Source organism: Benincasa hispida, chromosome 2, assembly GCF_009727055.1.
Source record: "Benincasa hispida cultivar B227 chromosome 2, ASM972705v1, whole genome shotgun sequence".
Classification (NCBI taxonomy): domain Eukaryota; kingdom Viridiplantae; phylum Streptophyta; class Magnoliopsida; order Cucurbitales; family Cucurbitaceae; genus Benincasa; species Benincasa hispida.
Window position 1 is genome coordinate 13,947,992 of NC_052350.1, and position 19,651 is coordinate 13,967,642.

The 19,651-nt window shown below is 31.9% G+C and overlaps 2 protein-coding genes across 2 annotated transcripts; both read right to left on the bottom strand.

Moving 5' to 3' along the window:
* Nucleotides 1–1,903: 1,903 nt before the first annotated feature.
* On the bottom strand, nt 1,904–4,595 carry LOC120070754 (PLASMODESMATA CALLOSE-BINDING PROTEIN 3-like). Its single transcript, XM_039022630.1, has 4 exons — nt 4,383–4,595; nt 3,708–3,947; nt 3,360–3,393; nt 1,904–2,525 (listed from the first exon to the last, which is right to left on the bottom strand). The coding sequence occupies exons 1-4, from the start codon at nt 4,459–4,461 to the stop codon at nt 2,246–2,248; spliced, it is 633 nt and encodes a 210-aa protein (XP_038878558.1). The 5' UTR covers nt 4,462–4,595; the 3' UTR covers nt 1,904–2,245.
* Nucleotides 4,596–9,818: 5,223 nt separating this feature from the next.
* On the bottom strand, nt 9,819–14,985 carry LOC120070880 (flavonoid 3'-monooxygenase). Its single transcript, XM_039022770.1, has 3 exons — nt 14,285–14,985; nt 11,362–11,808; nt 9,819–10,600 (listed from the first exon to the last, which is right to left on the bottom strand). The coding sequence occupies exons 1-3, from the start codon at nt 14,732–14,734 to the stop codon at nt 9,953–9,955; spliced, it is 1,545 nt and encodes a 514-aa protein (XP_038878698.1). The 5' UTR covers nt 14,735–14,985; the 3' UTR covers nt 9,819–9,952.
* Nucleotides 14,986–19,651: the final 4,666 nt, after the last annotated feature.

Consider the following 19,651-nt stretch of genomic DNA (forward strand, 5'->3'; position numbering starts at 1 on the left):
AAACAAGCTCCACGTGTGTTTGGTTTAGTCGAATTGAAACACATTTCATCAATGAAGGATTTCATATCAAGCAGTGCGATAGTGAAACAAACTTATTCACCAAGAGAAGTTTGGAAGGAAAAAATTATCATTGTAAGTGTGTATGTGATGATTTAATTTTTACTGATGATGATGAAACATGATGATTGATTTTAAAAATTCCAGTTTGCGTGAATTTGATATGACCGAATGGAAAAATGAGATCTTTCTTTGAGATTGAGGGGGTTATACAACAGTTTTCTGGATTTTTATATGTCAAAGAAAATATGCATTGAGGTTTTGAAAAAGGTTTGGCAATGCCTGGAAATAACTCTGTGAAACACCCAATTGTTCCTGGTTCCAAATTGAGCAAAGCTGGAAATGGTGGGGTCCCTGATGATGATACATATTACAAACAATTGGTGGAAAGTTTTAATGTATCTTACTGCCACAAGTACCCGATATGATGTTGCTACTTGCCTTATAAGTATACATGGGCAAAAAACCAATGAGAAGATCATCTTCAAGCAGCTAAAAGAATACTTCGGTACTTAAAAGGAACATGTGAACTATGGATTCATTACTATAAAAGAGGAAATGCTAGATTGTATGGCACCAATACAGATAGTGACTATGCTGGAGATTTGGAAGATCGAAAAAGTACATCTGGGGTATGTATTTTTAATGAGTTCAGGTGTTTGTTTCGTGGTGTTTCAAAAAAACAACCTATTTGTGACCTTATCAACTACAGAAGTTGAGCTTGTAGCTGCTGCAAATTTGTGCTTGCTTCAAGGAGTTTGGTGAGGAAATTTTGAAGGAGTTGGGCCATCCAGATGAAAGTTGCATTACCATATTGTGTGACAATAGGTTCAACCATCAAGCTATCAAAAAATCCAGTTTATGCACCGGTCGAAGCAAGCATATTGATGTGAGGTTTTTATTTTCTAAGAAATCTTACAAAAAATGGAGTGTAGCTAAATTGGGTTCATTGTGGAAAGCCAAGATCAAGTGGCAGACATTTATGACCAAACCTTTAAAGTTTTAGAAGTTTTTCAGAAGCTTCGAGGTTGCTGGGAGTATGTGAATTTTCAGAGGAAAACTAATTGCTCCTGTAAATTTAAGGGAAAGAAAAAGGTTTTGTTTTAACAGTTTTCCTATTTTTAGCTTTCTATTTCCACTTTGTGAATTGTAAGTAGTGGTTGCAATTTCTCCCATTTCGGGATGTAGTTATGCTACTATTTAGCTAGTAGCATTATCAATTAAAGATAGTTTGTGGTGCAATTTCTTTTTGTTCTCAACATCAACACGTTACTAAAAGTTTTTGGTATCTAGACACTTTAAGAGGTCATTTTTTTCTATTTTAATATATTTAATATTAAAAAAAAAAACTTTTCTCTGATATATGGATTATAGACGTGAACATTTAAATTGAAAATAAATAGACAAGAATGAATTTATATTATATATTAACAAAGATGTTTCATGCTAAACCTATTGTTCTAGAATAAGAATCGTCATTCCCAATGAAACCTGTCACTATTTGCTAACCCGAATAGATTTCGTAGTAAATGACCTCTTCATTGTTTTCAAGCCAGATATTAAACCTTGTTAATTTATTCGTTTATTATAGATTTAAAAAAAACATAATTTTCACAAATAAATAAAAATGTAAACTTCATCATGCCTATTCATTAGAGACTGAGAGATTGATAGAAATCTAAAAGAATTAAATTTGATTATTTTATATAAATAGTTTTCTATACTTTTCTATTTCTAAAAACCCCCTTAAAATTACATCATTTATCAATTATTTAAAAATATAACCCTTCATTCAAATAATTTCCATATTAAATCATTCACTTATGAAAAGGGGCAAAATAAAAAATGTTGAATGAACATGGCCATTTTAGATCCGGTAAAGTTAGCATATACAAAGAGAGAAGAAAAAGAATAGTCTATGGGGTCCCACTAGAGCATGAAAAATCCATACAAAAAGGAATTAGGAGCCCAACTTCTTTTTTTCTTCTCTCTCTCTTTATGGTACCAAATGGGAAAGAGTAAAGAGAGTGGGGGAAAGAACAAACAAACAAAACAAAGCTGTCTAAGAGTAAAACCAGTACATCAAGAACAGGAACATCACATGCTAGCCACCTTGCATTTTGGAATCCAATCTGACCCCTTCACCAACCATAACCACAACTATTCCAAAAATAAAAGAAAACTGCCATCAAGCCATATGCCCACATAACAAGAGAGTGAATAAAAAAGCAAGTACATTGGCAATTAGAGTGAGTTCGAGTCTCGATCCGCTGTCGCTGTAGTCGGTGTTCATCCCGCCCACCCCCGATGGTCCTAGACCGTTGTTGCCACTACCAAACCCATTCCCACCGAGGACGCCGGTGGGCGTTGAAGAACCAAATGGAGTGTTGGTTGTGGGAGTCAATCCAGTGCCTGGGTTGGTGGTGGTTGGAGTCCCAGTTACTGGTATAGTGCCACTGTTTACAGGGCTGCAACAACAGGTTACCCAAAAATGAGATACAAATAACCAAAAAGGTTTGGATTCATTAATAAATTAATGGTTCATTTTGGATAAGGTAGCTTTTAAATATGCATCTCATCCTTGATCCTTTCTACAAGGAAAATTAACCAGTTTTTGACAAGAACATTTCAAATTAGCTCCAACAGAAAAGACAAACAGTTCTTCCCCAAGAAAATGAAGTGCTTCATCAAAAATCATGGTCTGTCTGCCTAGGATTGGCTTCCCAGGCATTAAAATGTAGCTCAAATCTCAATAATTTACAATCTCGAGGAGTAACATAAATCTGATCAAAATTATGAAGAAACTACATTTTCAACCTCTATAATCTTTTGAGTAAATATATTTACCAGTATGGAGTTTTTATATTTAAAGACAACAATGGGGGCGACAATTATAACCTCTTGAGTAAATGTGAAAAGTTGAAAAACACAGTCCAAGGGGGAAACAAAAACAAGAAGATCATGAAATCAAAAATAGTCAATTGACAAAAAGAGCAACTATGATTACAGAACAATGGGATGATGAGGAATCTAATGGCAAAAGTTTCTTTTTCAACAGTATCCATGATTATTGTTAAGTTTTTAGTTAAAACATGCCCTTATCCTGTTCAAGTAAAAAAGGCTCTCCGTTTGTTCAAATGAAAATAAAACGTAAAGTAAGAATACTTTTAATATTATGCTAAGGAACAAGATTAAAGTGGATAAAAGGTCCAGAAATAGAACTGGGAATAAATTATTACTATGCCTAACTTTCTTTGTTTCTGTTCAAATAAACATGGTGGAAAGTAGGTGCAGAAGTATACCTGGCGCTGGAAGGATAAACGCAGCCTGAGATGCCTGAGAAAACACCAAGATATTGAAAACAGAAATCAGATTCTTATTTCTCAACATGATAAGAAATATGAAAACAAAAATGCGTTTTATTTTTAAAGTAGTAGCTGAAATAGATGGCCAATGAACTTTGAATGAGTAGCTTGGATAGATTGCCAAAAAGGTTGGAATTTGTGGCTATAACTAGAATCCAAGTTAGTTCCGAGGTGGGTTTGTTTCCATTTTTCCTCTCTCAAAGTTAATCAGATCTTAACTGACTGAATCTTCTTATTTAGAATGAACTAGAGAAAAACATGTGGAGGTAGACAGCAAAATCTTACTGGGGTCAGAAGTGGTGACCATTGCTGTGCCAGAAAAATCACAGGAACCTGGAGCTTGACCCTTCCTTTGAAAGTAGCTATTAGCAGCAAAGGAACAATGAGCCTTGACAGTGTTGGGAAGGAAACAGCCTCCATTTTGATGAATAGGGATACAGTCAGCTCCAGCTCCACAAGCAAAGTCCAGTGTTTTCTGGAGAGCAGTATCACCCACTTCATCCTTGCAAACGCACCATGTTGCACCTACAAATTCCAGAAACCAGCATTTCAACAGAGAGCCAGAAGAAACCAAAGACTATGCAAGAAACAGAAGAAAATATACCAAACTCAACAAGATCTAAACATCTATAAGAAACCTCAGAAGTACTGGAGACTCCCAGAAATTTTAAACCCCTTATCCATCCAAAAAGAACCACAGATTTCAAACTAAAAAAGAAAGCTATATCTTTTGAACCAAAGAACAATAACTACATAAATGAGACCATAACTAGAAGATCCATCGACACATTTCTGCAAAGAGAGTCAAATGCACATTTAGCACATTTGCATAGCCTTTAAAGATAACTCACAGGCAAAATGCTTGAATCAGCCAAAAGATTAATGAGAAGTCAGTATATATGGCTTTAGTGTACACTACAAAGGTAGAGAACGAAATACATAAAAATGCAGGGAGCTTACTTGAATGGCCAGTCATGGCCAGAATAAGGAGCCCAATGGCTAAAAGAGGCATAACCCAAGACATGATTACAAAGCTCATATCAGATAGTGGCCAGAAGAAAGCTCTCACTACCACACACGGAAAGAGAGAAGGGTGGAAAGAAAAGGGGGAGGAGAGAGTGTTTAAGAGAGTGGAAATGTAAAAAACCCTGAAGTGAAGGGGTATGTTCTATACAGAATAAAGGCAGTGGCTTTTCAGAGTGTAATTGTAAACAATGGCATCAATGAGAATGGCCCACTTTTGTGTTTCTAGCCACTGTTCTTTCTGCTCTTTGTTTACTAGTAGGCGCGTGACACACCAATCAATAACTTCAATCTATCAACTCAAAGAAACTAAGAACATGTTAACCCATTTGTAAACGACGTTCGGTTCAACCATATAGAGCTGTTGGTCACAGTAGAAAAATAAAGGAACTGCCAAACCATTCCGAAACAATTTGAAACTTAATTCTTTGATCGAATTAAAACCAAACTTCAATTCACCTCATTGTTTTTTCCCCTTTTTCACACAAAACGATTAAATGCCTTACTCCAATTACAAAAACACAAATGAATAAAAAAAAAAAGAAAAAAAAAGGGAGGAATAAGAATCAATCAATATCCCCAATGCTGACCCTAAGCAATTGAAATTATTATTTTAATGTACAAAACACAATTTAAAATAAATATAATATAATCTTAGAGCTAAATCTTCGTGAGAGAATTTCTCGAACAATACAACTTACCTTTTCTTGAGAAACGGGAGATTTCTCGTTTCTTCTCAACGGCTTAAACATTTGAAGTGAAACAAAAATTAGACCCCACAGGTTTTTTTTTTTTTCAATAGGTAATATTATTATAGAACAACAAATCCCACGAGACCAAGACACCAATGCAAAAAGAGCACCTACAAAAAAACAGCCAACAAAAAGGCCAATACGAACAAATAACCAAACATCCAGAAGAATAAAAAACGCCCCACAATTCGGGAACCTCAGAAACTGGACAAACAGGGTTAGAGGATCCAAACAAAGAACGAAGAAATCGAAAAAACTAGAAAAGTTCATAAAGATCAATCCGCCACAAAGTAGCACGTGCACGAACCATAGATCTAATCAGCTGAAACACAGTAGACACCAATCTCGACTGACTACTATGTAACCGATGGTTTCTCTCTTGCCAAATATAGTAAATCGACGTACACTGGAATACTCTAAATAACTTACTCCTCACACCCTTACTAGACCCCACACCCAATTCAACTCCACATCCCACCCAGCAACACGATGAAACGAACCCAACAAGCATACCAAACCCTCCAAAATTTCACGTCCAAACACACAATCAAAGAACAGATGATTCCTGGACTCAATCTTACCCAAACATAGCAGACAAGCATTATCCACCGACTGATCCCATCTCCTCAACCAATCTCGAGTCCCAACCTAACTTCACTGCCAACCAGCACAAAATGAATGTGTTAGAAATTACTCCATACCAAAGCAGACACGCCCACGCCACCCTAGACACCCAGGACACAAACTCTGCCACGCATCAGCAACAGTGAAATGATCATTACCCCTTGGAAACCCAACGGTTTATTTATTTTACTAAAAACAAAAGAAATGCGGAGGCACCAGATAATCCCCGTAACTTAAGTAACTAAAGACCCTATTCAATTCTTGTGAATAGAAGGACTAAGCCATATTTTTATTAATCAAATAATTAGACTAACTACATAATAATAAATTAATTAATGTTTAAAATTTATGATCTCCTACGTTTAAATAAAATAATTATTTTATTTTTAGTTTTTATATATCAAATTATTGAATAATTGTACAAATATCTTTAACTTCTAAATCATTAATATCCTGCACATCTAACACATGATATTAAATTATCTCAGGTATTTAAAATTCAAGACATTCAATTTTAGATATTAATTACCCATGCGCAATACGACAAATTTATGATCCAAGAGTCCAAAAAAAAATTATTGTGTTCAAATTTAAACGAAACTGATTAACAGACCTTATTTAATTTCTAAACTCGATTTTTTCCATCAAACGTGATTTATATACACTCAATTCACTTACTTAAAAAAACAAAAAACAATGGAACTGCTTGGTTTAGTTATTTTAATCGGTAATAAACTCCTCAAAAAATTGTGTAATCTTATATCACTACTTACTATATTTAAAAAAAAAAAGTGACTTAGATAAAGAATCTTTGAGGACAATTTTGTCCAAAGTCTTAATATAATACCCAAATTATCCTTCATATTTCTCAAATTTTTTCTCCTTCTTCTCCCCTCACTCACAAAAAAATCACCACCACCACTTCCTATTCATTAATTTTTGTCTCTCTCATTAATTTTTACAAAATTTTTCATTAAAGACATTAAAACCAGTTTTTCATTTTAATGAGTATAAACATCTATTTTCATCTTAATTGTAAGCATTAAAGGTGAAATTTTTAAGATGAATAATTAAGAAGTTTTAGGGGGGGAAATGCAAATAACTCTTAATCTTTTCAATTTGATAACAAAAAAAGTTGAATGGTCCACTATAATACATAATTTTCATTCACCTCAAAATATTTTGTGGATTAAGGACTCATTGTCAAACAAATTTATATATTTTTTCTTTCATGACAATAGTAATAATAATTATGGCTAAGTGTTTGATTCAAGATACATTCTTAATTTTATGAATTTTTTTATCGATAATTTATTTCAAATTTTGAATTATGTTGCTGCATTGGATTGTACCAAAAAACTATATTTGTGCAATTATTTTTTTTTGTCAAATAGATTAAATGTCTCTCGATCTTATGACCTTTTGTCGGTAAATTGGATTGATGTGTGAAAAAAAATACGTCATTATTTTTTTATTATTATTAAATGCATGCAATATGAATTGATGTAATAAATATAAAATTAAAAAAAAAATAATAATAGTGATTCATTATAATAGAAGAGATCTTACATTCTCCATATATATGGTCTTGTGCATTTATCTTTTGACTTATTGGAAAGTAAAAAATAATTATTTTTTCTGCCTCAATTTTTTTTTTCACATTTATTTATTTTAATTTTCTAAATGTTGCATATCATTCCATTTGTAAGTCATGTAATTACCACAACATGATTATGATCTTTTTTCCAAATAAACTGAAACCTTTCTGAATCTGACAACATATTTATATATAATTTCATGCATTTATATTTTGATTAATTGTAAAATAAATAATTTTTTTTATATTATGTTTAGTATTAGGGTTGTTTTTAAATATAGAAAAACAAATCAAAATATTTACAAAATATAGCAAATTTTTAGAATTATCAATGATAGATATTTAGTGTCTATCAACGTCTATCCTTTATAGTTATAAAATTTTACCAATAAATATTTTTAACAATTTTACCATTTGAAATAATTTTTCTTAGGACTGTGTATTTTTTTAACATTTATTTTACCTTTAATAGAAATAAGTGGGATAATTGAGAATTAAACTTGCATTTAGTAATGATAAAAGGGTTTTCTTAACTAAAGTTAATTAATATTTACAATATCAAATAAAAATTAATTGTGGTTTTATTTTAAATTAATATTTATGATACTAAATAGAGGCTTTTTAAATATAAAAAATATTTAAAAATATTTACATTTTATAGAAAAAATTTCAAAAGTATAAACACTTTGGGAACTTTTTACTATAAAGTGTAAATATTTTTAAAAATTTTCTATCTATAATAATTTCTCTATTAATAAATAAAAATTAATTGTGGTTTTATTTTAAAAATTAGCCAATGTTTTTAAAAACTTAAAACAATAAAATAAACAAGATAAAATAGACGTTGAATACAATTTTAGAATTAAAAAAAAAATGATATTTTTAAATTTTACACTTAAAAAATATCTATGTTAAATTACATTACACGGACAACGTATGTTAAGACTTCTAGTATTTTTAAACATGACAAAATGTCACTCAGGGGTTGCTCGAGATCATATGAGGTCTTAGACAAAACTTTGATAGAAAAGCCTTTATATAGAAAATATTATCTAAATTTTATTTTTCTTGCTTTTTGAGATGCAGAATTGTGTATTGAATTTTTCTACTATTATTTTCTTATTGACTTTTTTTATATTCATATTCATATTTTCTAGTAGACATATCGATATTCTATGTAAATATAAACAAATCTTAGATGTTAAGGTATTGAAAAATCAATAATGTGATTTTTTTTCAAAAAAATGTAAGAGAATTTGAATGGAAAAACCTAAAACTTTGAATCAACTGGATTGAATTGAGGAAATTATTTATGTTATAGCAAAATATCGATGAAAGTCTGCGAGTTAGAGAAACTTAGAGAGAGAATTCAACTTAAAATGTCTACGCTACCATACATAATATATTTGGAGAAACTTTCACCTCAACGTAAACTTGTAAGAATTTTAAGGGAATTATATTAATGATTGAGACTTTTTAAAGAAATTTGAAAGGATTCATGAATAAAAAAAATAAAAGGTTAATAAATTTGAAATGTCGACCAATCAAAATTGAGAAAGTTTATGAGTTGATTTATTATCAATTTTTTTAATAGTTTGTATTTTTAATATTATAAGAAAAATTTTATGAAAAATAATAAGTATATTATTTATATTTTAAATTTAATTTTATTAAAAATTAAATTAAAGAAATACCAATTTTATTTTTTATATATATGAGACATTTCTAAAATAGGGACTTTAGGCCATCACTCGTCTACAGCTTAAACTGGCCCTAATATCACTGCACTCAATTTACACTATAACTTAAAATTTTAGGCAAAATACACGTGATAGATTCAAGTAATAAATTTTAGAAGATATTAAAAACTTTGCCAAATTTATATTACTTTTAGATTATATGACTTTTTTTATTCTCTCTATCCACTTTTATCTCGAAAAGGATATTGAAATGTTTTCTGAACTGGGAATGTTTGCAAGACAGGTATTTATAGGCGATTTTAACTAAGAAATTAATAACTAATAAACAATAAAATGTTACCAGAAATAGCAATCAACTTTTCAATAATATAAATAAAGTTAAACCATAAATCATAAATTAATGTGTTTGGAATATATTTCAAGTATTTAATTTTAAAATATATTTTTAGAAAAATTAGAACGTTTGATAAGCATTCAAAATAATTTTTGAAATATATTTTAAATATTTTGATAAAAAAAATATTTAAATAAAAACGATTTTTAAAAAATACATTTTTTTAAAGTCAATCCAAACGGGTCCTAATAAATAGTTATCTCCCTACACAATAATATTAAAATAAAATGAAATAAAAAAGAGAGAAAAAAACCTGAACAGTATGATAAAATCGAACAGTTGTCTTTTATCAACTAAGCTCAAATAGACACAATTTAATAACTAATATTACAATAAACCAGCACGAGATACCTTGCAACTTATAAACTAATTTTTCCAAATCAAACACAAGAAGAGAACTTACAACCAATAACAATAGGTAGAAGTTAGAACTAACGAATTTAAGGTGATTTTTGATAAACCCCAGGTAATAATCTAGGCCGTGGATGCACAACCAAGGGCTGGGCCCGACGCAGGGTCAGCCCATAAGCCTCGTCCATGTTCAACTCATCAGGCAGAAGCCCATTAGGTAAGGCCCAATCAAAGTAATGGACCAATGTGGCAGTTAACATCTGAACCATCCTCAGGCCCATACTCATGCCCACACAAATCCTTCGCCCAGCCCCAAAAGGAATCACCTCAAAGTCATTTCCCTTCACATCCACGTGGGCCTTCTCGCCACCTGGGAGGAACCTATTGGGCCTGAATTCGAGTGGGTCGGCCCATTCTTTTGGGTCACGACCAATGGCCCATACGTCGACCAAGAGAGTGGTGCCTTTGGGGATGTGGTAGCCGTTGATTTCGCAGCTCTCGGCGGCCATGCGGGGGAGGGAGAGCGGCGTCGGTGGGTGGAGCCGGAATGTTTCCTTCACCACCGCCTGAAGATAAACCAATTGCGGCAGGTCTAGATCGGAAACTGCTCGATCACGGCCCACTACGGAGTCCAGTTCTTGTTGGGCTTGGGCCATCATTTTGGGATGTCTGATGAGCTCTGTCAAGGCCCATTCTACTGTACTTGCTGACGTGTCGGTTCCAGCTGTAAACATGTTCTATATGAAACAATAAGGATTTGATTTAGATTGATTGTAATTCTATAATGAAAGGGTTTGAATTTGACATTAACCTTCAAATCATACCATTGAAGACTAACTTAAATATAATTGAAGTTCAAATCATTGTTTTTTTTTCTAAATTTATTGTTAGATAGGCTAAATTATAAAAATAAAGAATTTTTCCATTTATTTGAAAAATATCAATATTGATTTAAAAACTGTAACATTATCCTTGACATTTTATAAATGTTTTAAAATTATCATTAGAGTGGAAATCTTTCAAATTTTAGATAAAAATTGATTCTCATGATTGTATATAAGCGACTCTAAAACATTGTGACAATATTAATATTTGTTTTAAGTCTTAGGTCATGAAAAATTACTCTCGTTTCAAGTCTTAGTTTTATATGGAAGGATACCAAATTTCTATTACTATAATAGTTTTGAAACATTTATAAAAAATTAAAATTAAAATTACAATTAATGAAAGAATAGATATATTTTTTTTAAATAACCAACAATGACCATTTTAGGCTCCACTTGATAACCATTTTTTTTTTTGAAAATTAAGCTTACGAATACTACTTCCACATCCAAATATTGTACTTAAGAAAAATGCAAATTATAAGTAATAAATGGAATAGACTTGATTTTAAAAAACAAATTAAAAAATTAAGCGAGAATTAATAATTTAATTAAAACATTTTTTTGTGGGTAGGAAAAAAAAAAAAAAGAGAGAAAAGTGAGAGAAATAATACCAACAACAAAGCCTTGATCTCAGTATCATTAATCTTCTCATTCTCATCTTCAGCTGAGGACAGGAGAGTACTCAGCAAGTCTTGGTGGCCGCCGCCGCGGCCTCTGGCCAATAAATTCCGGTGCTCCTCCACGATCTTAGTCAAAAAATCATCGAACCATTTGTGAACCTTCTTCATCTCACTGGCCACACCCAGCAAATCAAGCCACTCAAGCGACGGGAAAAAGTCGCCGGGGTTGAACTTTCCGGCCAGTATCATCACTTGCTCTACCATTGCCTTAAATTGTTTCGCCTCTGAATCGTCGCCACTGCCACCATCACCGAAAACACGTCGGCCGATCATTGTCCGTCCGAGTGCATTCGCAGTGCACACGGTGAGCAAGCTCCCCAAGGCTGCCGGAACTTCGCCGGAGCTTGCAAGAGCCTGTACCAGCACCGCTATCTCCTCCTGTACTCGGACATATATTTTAATTATCTTTACTATTGAGAAAATTATCGATAATTTTTTTTATAGAACAGCATAAATTTAATATCTATTATAAAAAGAAATACATTTTCTCATTGATTTTCAAATTTAGCATAAATTAGATTTTTTTCATTTTAATTGTATCACGTGGTACACTCTCATTGAGTGCTGGTTAGGCTACATTTAATTTTTTTCTTATTAAAAAAAAAAGAGAGAGAAAATGAGCCCTACTTAATTTGTCATAGGTTTAAAAATTATATCAGAAAACTATAGGACAAAATTTACCCACAAGTTAGATAACTCCAGTTAGACTTAGAAGATTAATTTGAGGGATAATAATTACAAAAAAAAAAAAAAAAAAAAAAAAAAAAAAACAAAGATAGCAACACCTAATTTTTTCTCGTTCGTTTATATCTTTTGGTTTATACACTTACACGCACGTTTCTGTCGATTTCAAAGAAAGTATAGTTTTGTCTTTGCGTAAGTCATCGACAGTTCCATTATTTTTTTCATACTCATATTACCACTATACTGTATTAACTTTTCATTGATTATCATATCTAATTAACCATGTCCGCAAGTTAATAAAAAATATCACGTGTCATTAGTAAAATCTCCACAAAAGATTTTAATTTTATGGGTATTGACGGACATATCGATAAAATATTAATATCGACATATATAATTTATAAAATTTATTTAGATTAATAATTTAAGTTGTTTTTACTCCAAAATTAAGTTGTTATTAGTAGCGAATATTCATAATAATTTTCTTTTAAAGTATTACCGAACATTCATGTAAGATGTTAGAGATATTCATAAATATAAAAGTGATTAGTAAATTTATAATTTTTTTCCTTGTCAAATGCTTATCCAACTTTTGTTGATTAAACTAAAAGAAGAAAAAGAATTTACCGTTGAGCAATGATTAGGTGAAATAATTATTATTTTTAATAAAAAAAAGAAATTAAACATCTAAATCTCGTTTGGTAATATTTTTTTTAATTTCTTTTTTAGAAAATTAAATTTAACGTGATTTAAGTAAAACTACTAGGGAGAGTAAATAATACAAAAAAGCAATTTAGAGATGAAAGTTATATAGACTTAATTTTTTTAAAATAAAAATAAAAAAAACAAAATGGTTAGAAAAGGTACATAATTTGTCTTGGGAGTGAAAATTATGAGCGTAGACTTAATTATTACTGCACTCTCTTTTGTTATCCTGATACCATACTTTCAACTGATCATTTTCATTCTTTTTTTACTGTCGTTACAAAAATGATCATTTAATAGTTTTTTTTCAAAAAAAGAACATTTAATTTGCACCATTTCTGTTTCATGTTCAACCCAATTTATTTTCCTAATTACAATCTATCTATCTATCTATATATATATCTATATATGTATGTATAGATTAAACAAAATTTAGAAATATAGAGAACACAATTAACTAAAACTAAACACAAGTGACCAATTAGTATTTAAATATTAAATTCTAAAAAAAAAAAATAACAAAGTAATTTAAATATATTGAGAGAGATCGATCAAACCTCACATCGAAGGATTTAATTTTGCCCCTAAAATTATCAACTTGGGTGTAAGATTAGTTGGGTTAGATTAGGTTAAATCACTTTTCAAGACGTGAGTTCTTCGACTTAAATAGTTTTTACTAAATAATAAACCCAACCAATACAACCATAAAATATTTTAGTTGTCTCAGATCTTTTATTAAACTTTTTTGTTGTAAAAAATAAGTAAAATATTAATATGAAAAAAATTATTAAATTACTTAATTTCATGTATTCCATTAAAGTTAACAACTCAATTTAAATTTATATTATGATTTTTCTTCTTTTCAAATAGCTAAAAAAATCATTTTAAGGAGTTGTTGGATAATAAAATAAAATCAAAATCAATATATCTAATATAATAAGTAAAAAATTACTTTTTAAAATTAGTAATAAATTAGAGTTAGTTCCGACTTATTTTGGTGGTATCCATCCAACCAAACTTATTAAAATTTCATTTATTTGAACTTTAACACAATCGAAATTGTATAGATTGGGTTGGATTGATGAGTATTTTGAGACATCAATCTTCTTGGATGCAAGTATACCCATCCAGTTCTGTTGAATTGAGTGTTGGTTGAGTTGATAACTCAAAGGATCCAACAAAATCTTTAACCCAAATTGTCGATTATATATATATAGAGAGAGAGAGAGAGAGTCGTGGCTAGGCTGCAACTAGGAGTTCTTTTTCTCTTGTTGGCTTTCTCCCATTATTTCACGGGGATCTCGAATGTAGCCGTTTGGGCATTTCTAATTTTTAAAAAAGTTTTTCTTTGCATCTAATAATAAAAATAATACGAAAACCTATTTTCTGAGAAGAAAAAAATTAGGGTAAAAATCAGGTATGCATACATATAAACAGAAAGAAAACAAAAAAAATCAGAACGAACCTCCCGTATGCGGCGATGATCATCTAGGGCTTTTGAGGAGAACAAATGGACGGTGCTGATCTTCCGGAGTAATCGCCACCGTGGACCGTACGGCGCAAAAACCATATCCTGATAATTATAAGCGATATATTTTGCACCGGCGTTCGGCGGCCGGCTAAGGAAATTAGTGTCGTGAACCTTTAAGAGTTTCTCCGCCACCGCCGCTGATGCCGCCACAACCACGCCGACAGAGCCTAATCGGAGGTACATCAAAGATCCATACTCGCCGGCCATGGCGGCGAGTAGGGAGTGGAGAGGTGCTCCGCCGATCTGCGGCATGTTTCCTACGATCGGCCATGGCTTCGGTCCTGGCGGGAGGCGGAATCTGCTGCGGCGGAAGAAAGTGCGGTGGAGGAGAATGGTGGAGGCCAAGGTTACTACGGCGGCAACGATGAGGGCAATTTCGTCCATGATATATTTTCCTTTTATGTTATTGGTTCGTTGACATAGTTGGAGAATTTCACCGCAGGGAAGGGAAGGCAGTGCCTTAAAAGGAAAATGGAGTTGGATGATTTGGGGGTAAATTTGTAATTTCCACTTGAAGTAGTTAGGATCTACGATTGAGTTTCATTTGAATCATTGAAAAAAAAAATTATCTACAGTTTTCATTAAATGTGTATTAATTCATTATAAGAAAAAAAAGGTCAAATTAATTTAGTAGTAAGAGCTTACATCCCAAGGAGCAGTGAAGGCAGGCCCCAATTGCTCGAAAAAATATCCGAACCCCCTTATGTACATATTGTGGGAAAAATAAACATCAGTTATTGGACTATTACATGATTCAAGATTCAATAAAACATATATTTCAAAATTAAAGGTTTAATAAAGTAAGTTGAGATTGAGAGTCGATATTGTCTTTTATACTTTCATATGTATTTGGTGGTAGATTTACAAATTGATCATTTTAATATATTTGTAAATCATAAAACTAATTACCTATACAATATTAGATTAAATATAAACAATTACTAATTAACTTATACATAAGACACATTATAAACATTGTATAACTATTATTTTCTCTAATATTATTATAAGTTGTAATATACCATGTTGTTCATTTTGTTATTTAATAAAATAATATTGAGTTGATGGATAAAATATTATATTTATTTAATACTTTTATAAATTTTTGAAAATTAAGTTTATAAATTGAAACCCTAAACATGTATACTATATATTATAACACCTTATAACATACTTTCAATGTATGTAACATGCTTCCTATGGTGGGATTTTAAATCTACATGGCATACCATATGCACATACAAGATTTATTATAACATAAACCACACGCATAAATAATTAAACACAAACTGATATGATTTAGTTTTGGCATTTTCAAGCAAACTAAGGCCTAAATTATTACATAAATCAGCAAAAGAAGCTCCAAAACCCTTTTAGATAGCACAAACCGATTTGAACCGGACTTCCAAAGCTTCAAAATTGGCTGAACCAGACCCCAACTGATCGAACCGGATCTCCCAGACCCAAACCAACTGGACCGGTTCACTTGGACCACCGATTCGGATTTGCGCACGCATTCTGGATTGGGATGAGCAGCATTACAACACCCTCACCCTAGCATTGCAACGCCACATGTTTAGATGAGCAGCGTTGCAACGCTTTAAAGGCAACATTGCAACGCTGCCTGTAGTGGTTGCTGCTGCTAAAATCGGTTGCTGACCTTCTTCACTTCTTTCTTCCATCACAAACTAATTTCAACTCTAATGATTCCAAATGAATTAAAGACGCTTAAGCACACATTAAGGCCCATCAATCAAGAGCCAATTACAATAATTACAACATAGTTGAAGAGAATTTGATGCCAAAACTCAGAAAAACCATATCAGTTCATTATTTTCATACAACTTATAAAAAACACCCATCAGACTAAAATTAATACAAATTGAGTGCTTAAATCATGCTTTGATACCAATTTTTAGTGTTTAATGATTCTGTTTTTTTTCGCTGCATGTTTTTAGCTCTAATTCATCAATTTTAACTCTAAAATCAACATGCTCATCAAATGAAAAGAAGGTGGCATACATACCTTTGAAGATCTTCTTCAATGAAATTTAGTTGCAATTCTCCTTTCTTCTAGTCGTGAACCACCACTAGAGCTTCCCTACTATCCTCTAGGAGCCTTAGATTGAGTTGTGAGACTCAAAATAAGTTGGAATGAAGGGAATTTTAGGAGAAGGATACTGGTTTTTCACTTGTTGAGAACACCTTCTTCAACCTCCAGCTCTCAGCCAAATCTCAGGTTTTTCATGCAATTTTTCAGCTCAATCTGTGTGTTTTGTATATGACTTCCATGCATTCAGATTGCACATAAAACATCCACCTCCTACTTAAGAGGATTTTGCATGATTAATTGTGGAAGGATGAATAAGGTGCTAACCAAGAAAGTGGAAAAATCCCACCTTTTGGGATTTTTTCATTTCCAAATTATTTTTCTTAATTTTGAAACATTTTTCAAAAATAAAATAAAAAACTCAGTTTTAATTCTTTAATTAAAACTGGAAAATTTATTAATTTTATAAAAATTAATAACTAATAATTAATTAAATAATTTTATTAATTTTATGAATTTAATATCAAATATTAAATTAATTTAATACAAATTCCACCACCATGAATCCCTATCTATGTAATTAATATTTAAATCATTTTTTTTAAATAATAATCATGTTGGATTTTATGTCTTAAAACTCGTAGTTTGTAAATTAATAAACATATTATGTTTTGTTTTTCGATAAAGTTGTTATTGAAATTGTAATCTTGAATCCAATAAATTAAAGTTCTGGTCTATAGTATATGAATAAGGTTAGACGCCTTGTTCTGGGGACACTATGGATGCGGCCTACTTTGTAGTTAGTACAAACGATGTGATACTGAATCGTTCATATAGAGATATGTGAGTGGGGGCATCCTATGCAATGGGTTTGCATAAGACTGAACCATGAAATAGTCACTTTTTACGTTCTAAATGTCGTTTTATGTATAAAACTGATTATTTCGTTAATTGATGACCTAGGTAACTTAATCTTAATCCTAAGCTAACTATGAACTCCTGTTCACTCGGAATTATCCTGAGATCTGCATAGGTGAGGGCAACTCATCATCGTTGGCCCAATAAGCCTCCCATTTCAGGGGTAAGATCAGGTGGATAGCTGGGAACATAAGGTGCAAGATGGAATTCACTCCTACCGTTATAGGGATAGTAGATAGGTTGTTCCTTTTAGTACTGAATCCAGGTCTTGAACAAGAGGCCCCACCCTCTCCTTGGCTCGAGAGGGGTTCAGTTTATAGGTTGGACCTCAAACTAATTGTTCATTAGAGAATCAATGAAACTTAAGGAACAAGATGTAATCTTGGGGGTAAAACGGTTTTTATGACCCAACCAAGATTACAAACAACCTGTGAAAAATTAGCTTACTAATCATGATTATATCAAATGGACACAAATATATCTATAGCGAGGGGAGTGCAACTACGGGACTATAGTGGAATGACTTCGTTAACTAGCTCTGTCTAAAAGAGTTTTAGCCAGCTAATCTCGGATCATTGAAGCCCATGATCTATAGGTCCATTAGGTTCCCATTCTAGCTCATATGGAATAAATTTAGAATAGTATAATAGAATAATTCGAATTGTTCAAATTAGGTGAAGAGAGAGAAACCGACAAGTATATGTGATATAGTGGTCGGTTTTTCAGTTTAGAGATATAACTTTAATATTTAAATATGATTTAAATTTCAAGAATATGCGTACATTCATATTCGGAAGCTCGAAAATAATGGAAATGGTCAAAGATATAAAAAGTCAAAGAGTTGACTTTTGACTTTGAAAAATCAAACTTTGACCGACCTTATATTCAAATGTGATTTAAATTTTGAGAAAATGAATGCGGATTCATGCTCAGGAGCTCAAAATTAGTCAACACGAAAAAATCATAAAAAGTCAAAATGTTGATTTTTTGGTCAAAGTTTGACTTTGACAAAAATAACTATTTTGCCCTTTGACTAAAGTTAGTGGGAAAATCCAAACTTTTGTTGGATAATTCCTGGCTTATAGTGAAGACATTAAGCCCACTTAAATAGTGGATTCTAGGTGTTGGGTTTTTATGAATTGATTTCATGCAAATTTTGCATGGCTCTTTTCTATAAATATGAGCTTTGAATTTGGTTTAAAGACTTTTGGCCATTTTTCCAAATTTTTTTCTAAATTTGGGCTGGAAAAATCACTACTTTGGAGCAAATTCAAAACCCAAAACCTAACCCAAAATTTCATCTTCTTTTCCATCTCTTTCTCTCTCTCGGTTTCTTCATCCACTAGGTCCCACAATCCGGTTCTGAGTCCAGAGGATAGGTAGGTCAACTCTAGTGGTGGTCCGAAAGAGTTTGAGTCGAGATTCAACGAGAAAAAGTAGTTTTCGGGAGCTTCAAAGGTAATTATTAATTTACTGATTTTTCCTTCAATTGCATGCTTTTTTCCTTTAAATTAAAAACAATTAGAGTGTAATTAAATCCTTATTCCGATGCGTATGTCTCGTGTTCCATCAAATCAATTCTCCAATTTCGTTTAATTCCATAATTAAACGTGTAATTATATCACATATAATTATTAATTCCCTTAATTCGAATTTGAATGATCCAATTTAACTTATCACACTATTCTAAAGCTTGTTTCATTTGTGAGCTAGTAGGGGATCTAATGGACCTACAAATCATGGGCTCCAATGATCCAAGATTAATTTACTAAACTCTTTACACCGAATTATCCCCATTCATTAACTACCGGGACACTCCATTAAAACCCATTAGTTGCACTCCCCTCATTGTAGATATATTGTGTCCACTCGATATAACCATGATTAGTAAGTTAACCCTTCACAGATTGTTCGTAATAACAGTTGGGTCAATAGCTGTTTTACCCCCGAGATTACCTCTTGTTCTTTAAGTTCCACTGATTATTTAATGAGCAATTTGTTTGTGATCCAATCAACAAACTGTATCCCACTCGGGCCAATGAGAGGGTGGGGCTCCTTGTTCAAGACCTGAAGTCAACACTTAATGGAACTACCTCTCTACTATTCCTAAAAGCGGGTATGAGTGAATTCCATATTGCACCCTATGTCCCCAGCTATCTATCCGATCTTACTCTTGAAATGGGAGACTTATGGAGCTGGCGCTGTTGAGCCAACCCTCAAATTTGCAAATCTAAAGGATAATCCCTAATAAATAGAAATTCATAATTAGCTTAAGATTAAGGTTGAGTTACCCAAGTCATCGCTATAAAATATTCAGTCTTAAATAGTAAACA

Bases quoted from the DNA above. Each gene is read 5' to 3' on its own strand.
- LOC120070754 (XM_039022630.1), bottom strand. From the start codon at position 4,461: ATGAGCTTTGTAATCATGTCTTGGGTTATGCCTCTTTTAGCCATTGGG. The intron at 3,948-4,382 runs GTAAGCTCCCTG...TGGAATTTGTAG, and splicing joins GGCCATGACTGGCCATTCAA to GTGCAACATGGTGCGTTTGC. The intron at 2,526-3,359 runs GTATACTTCTGC...CTGTTGTTGCAG, and splicing joins GTTTATCCTTCCAGCGCCAG to CCCTGTAAACAGTGGCACTA.
- LOC120070880 (XM_039022770.1), bottom strand. From the start codon at position 14,734: ATGGACGAAATTGCCCTCATCGTTGCCGCCGTAGTAACCTTGGCCTCC. The intron at 11,809-14,284 runs GTTCGTTCTGAT...GTCCGAGTACAG, and splicing joins ATCATCGCCGCATACGGGAG to GAGGAGATAGCGGTGCTGGT. The intron at 10,601-11,361 runs GTATTATTTCTC...TGTTTCATATAG, and splicing joins AGATCAAGGCTTTGTTGTTG to AACATGTTTACAGCTGGAAC.